The sequence below is a fragment of the Suricata suricatta genome, chromosome 14 (assembly GCF_006229205.1).
Source record: "Suricata suricatta isolate VVHF042 chromosome 14, meerkat_22Aug2017_6uvM2_HiC, whole genome shotgun sequence".
Lineage (NCBI taxonomy): Eukaryota > Metazoa > Chordata > Mammalia > Carnivora > Herpestidae > Suricata > Suricata suricatta.
Genome location: NC_043713.1, coordinates 65,986,964 through 65,989,987, shown reverse-complemented (window position 1 = coordinate 65,989,987; position 3,024 = coordinate 65,986,964). Strand labels below are relative to the sequence as shown.

Genomic DNA, 3,024 nt, shown 5'->3' with positions numbered 1-3,024 from the left:
AGAGCGTAGCCGGAAAGCCTCAGCCCGCTCGCCTGGCGTGGCCCCCCAACCCGCGTACGCCCCCCTCCTCGGGTCCGAGAGGGACTCGCGAAGCACCTCGACGCGGAGGCACGGAACCCGAGCCTCGGAGCGACCCAACCTCTCGTCTCGCTGCCCGCCCGCTCCTGGAACCGGGCGCGGAGACCCCTGCGAACTCAGAGACCGAAGAGTGGAGGACAGAAGCGGCAGGCGGCGGACGTGGCCGAGAAGCGGCGCGCGGGGGTGCAGAGCACCCGCCGCGGAGCAGGGGAACCGCGCCTTGCCTCAAACCTCGGCTCGGACCCTGGGCGTCCGCCGCCTCCCCAACCCCGCTGCGCCTTCGGCTCAGGGCCCGCACCGTGATGCCGAACGGAGCGTCCAGCCCTCCGACCCTCTGAAGAAGCAGTAGCCGCTTGCTCGGGGCTGACGGAGACTGTGAGAGCGGATCTCGCTCGGCGGAGGCTTGGGCTGCGGAGCGCGGGGACTCCGGGGGGCGGGGTGGGGAGGGACTGCTCTGTCCATGCCCAGGCGCCAGCCACGGCTTTGAAGGGTCTCCTTGCTCGGGCCCTTAGCAGCTCCGCCACGGACTCCAGGAGGCTTCGGGAGACGTCCTGGGGCTTTCCACCCGACCCCGATCGGACTTAAGAAGGTGATCGCTCCGCTCTCCCTCCTTCCCGCCTCCTTCCCCCCACTTAACTTTTTGTCTCCACTCGCCCGCAGCTCCGTCCCCTCCGCGCAAACCCACCCGCGGCTGTGACAACTGTCGGGGCATGGGCCCCCCAGCACGGCTCCTGGAGGCCTCGCAGCACCGCAAGATGTGAGAGGCCCGGGTCGGGCAGAGCCAGAGCTTCGGGAGAGGAGCTGATAGCCCTCAGCCTCCACACGCGAGCGAGGTGGCCGTGCGCACTGCGCCCTCGCGGTGCTGAGCGTCCCGGAGCGCCCAACCCTGGGCCGGAACGTTTAGCTGGCCGGAGGCGCGCGGCGGAGAGCAGGCTGTCATGCCCTATTGATCCCCCCGCCCCCCCGCCAAGTATGTTTGGGCTGGACCAATTCGAGCCCCAGATCAACAGCAGGAACGCTGGCCAGGGCGAGAGGAACTTTAACGAGGCCGGACTAAGCATGAATGCCCACTTTAAGGCCCCGGGTTTCCACGCGGGGGGACCCCCTGGCCCGGTGGACCCTGCCATGAGCGCGCTGGGCGAGTCTCCGATCTTGAGCATGAACATGGAGCCTTACGGCTTCCACGCGCGTGGTCACTCGGAGTTGCACGCGGGGGGGCTGCAGGCACAGCCGGTGCACGGATTCTTCGGAGGCCAGCAGCCGCACCACGGCCACCCGGGAGGCCACCACCCCCACCAACATCACCCCCACTTTGGGGGCAACTTTGGCGGTCCGGACCCAGGGGCCTCATGCCTGCACGGCGGTCGCCTACTTGCCTACGGCGGCACCGCCGGCGGCCTGGGCAGCCAGCCGCCCTTCGCCGAGGGTTATGACCACATGGCGGAGAGCCAGGGGCCTGAGAGCTTCGGCCCGCAGAGACCCGGGAACCTCCCGGACTTCCACAGTTCGGGCGCCTCGGGCCATGCGGTGCCTGCCCCATGCTTGCCCCTGGACCAGAGCCCTAACCGAGCCGCCTCCTTTCATGGCCTGCCCGCCTCCAGCGGCTCCGATTCCCACAGTCTGGAGCCCCGAAGGGTAGCGAACCAAGGAGCCGTCGACCCGCTGGAATACAATTACCCTGGCGAGGCGCCCTCGGGACATTTCGACCTGTTTTCGCCCTCCGATTCCGAAGGGCAGCTGCCTCATTATGCGGCGGGTCGCCAGGTTCCCGGGGGCTCCTTCCCCGGTGCTTCGGCCATGCCCAGAGCCGCAGGCATGGTGGGCTTGTCCAAAATGCACGCCCAGCAGCAGCAGCAGCAACAGCAGCAGCAGCAGCAGCAGCAGCAGCAGCAGCAGCAGCACGGCGTGTTCTTCGAGAGGTTCGGCGGGGCCCGCAAGATGCCCGCGGGTCTGGAGCCGGGGGTGGGCTCCAGGCACCCGTTAATGCAGCCTCCCCCACAGGCCCCGCCACCCCCTCAGCAGCAGCCCCCGCAGCAGCCGCAGCCGCCGCCGCCGCCGCCGCTTCTGGTCCGACAAAACTCGTGCCCGCCTGCGCTCCCGCGGCCCCCGCAGGGCGAGGCGGGCACGCCCAGCGGCGGCCTGCAGGACGGGGGCCCCATGCTGCCCAGCCAGCACGCACAGTTCGAGTACCCCATCCACCGGCTGGAGAATCGGAGCATGCACCCATATTCGGAGCCCGTGTTCAACATGCAGCACCCCCCTCCCCAGCAGGCGCCCAACCAGCGGCTGCAGCATTTCGACGCGCCCCCCTACATGAACGTGGCCAAGAGGCCACGCTTTGACTTCCCGGGCAGCGCGGGAGCCGACCGCTGCGCCTCGTGGAACGGCAACATGCACAACGGCGCCCTGGACAACCACCTCTCGCCCTCTGCCTATTCGGGCCTTCCTGGCGAGTTCACGCCGCCCGTGCCTGACAGCTTTCCCTCAGGGCCACCCCTGCAGCATCCGGCCGCGGACCACCAGTCCCTGCAGCAGCAACAGCAGCAGCAGCAGCAGCAGCAGCAGCAGCAGCAGCAGCAGCAGCAGCAACAGCAGCAGCAGCAGCAGCAGCAGCAGCGCCAAAACGCGGCCCTCATGATTAAGCAGATGGCGTCGCGGAATCAGCAGCAGCGGATGCGCCAGCCCAACCTAGCTCAGCTAGGCCACCCCGGGGACGTGGGCCAGGGCGGCCTGGTACACAGCGGCCCGGTGGGCGGCTTGGCCCAGCCGAACTTTGAGCGCGAAAGCGCGGGCGCGGGGCGCCTAGGCACTTTCGAGCAGCAGGCGCCTCACTTGGCGCAGGAGAGCGCGTGGTTCCCGGGTCCGCACCCGCCGCCCGGCGACCTGCTGCCCCGCAGGATGGGCGGCTCAGGTCTGCCGGCTGACTGCGGCCCGCACGACCCCGGC

General features: G+C 69.6%; 1 protein-coding gene across 1 annotated transcript in view; it reads left to right on the top strand.

Annotated features, from left to right (window-relative positions):
* The first annotated feature begins 539 nt into the window (after positions 1 to 539).
* The window catches only part of MN1 (MN1 proto-oncogene, transcriptional regulator), a 46,564-nt gene continuing 44,079 nt past the window's right edge, over positions 540 to 3,024 (top strand). Inside the window, exon 1 of the mRNA XM_029921602.1 lies at positions 540 to 2,989. Coding sequence (XP_029777462.1) covers positions 1,051 to 2,989 — 1,939 coding nt within the window. The 5' untranslated portion in view covers positions 540 to 1,050. The remainder of the gene's footprint in view (positions 2,990 to 3,024) is intronic.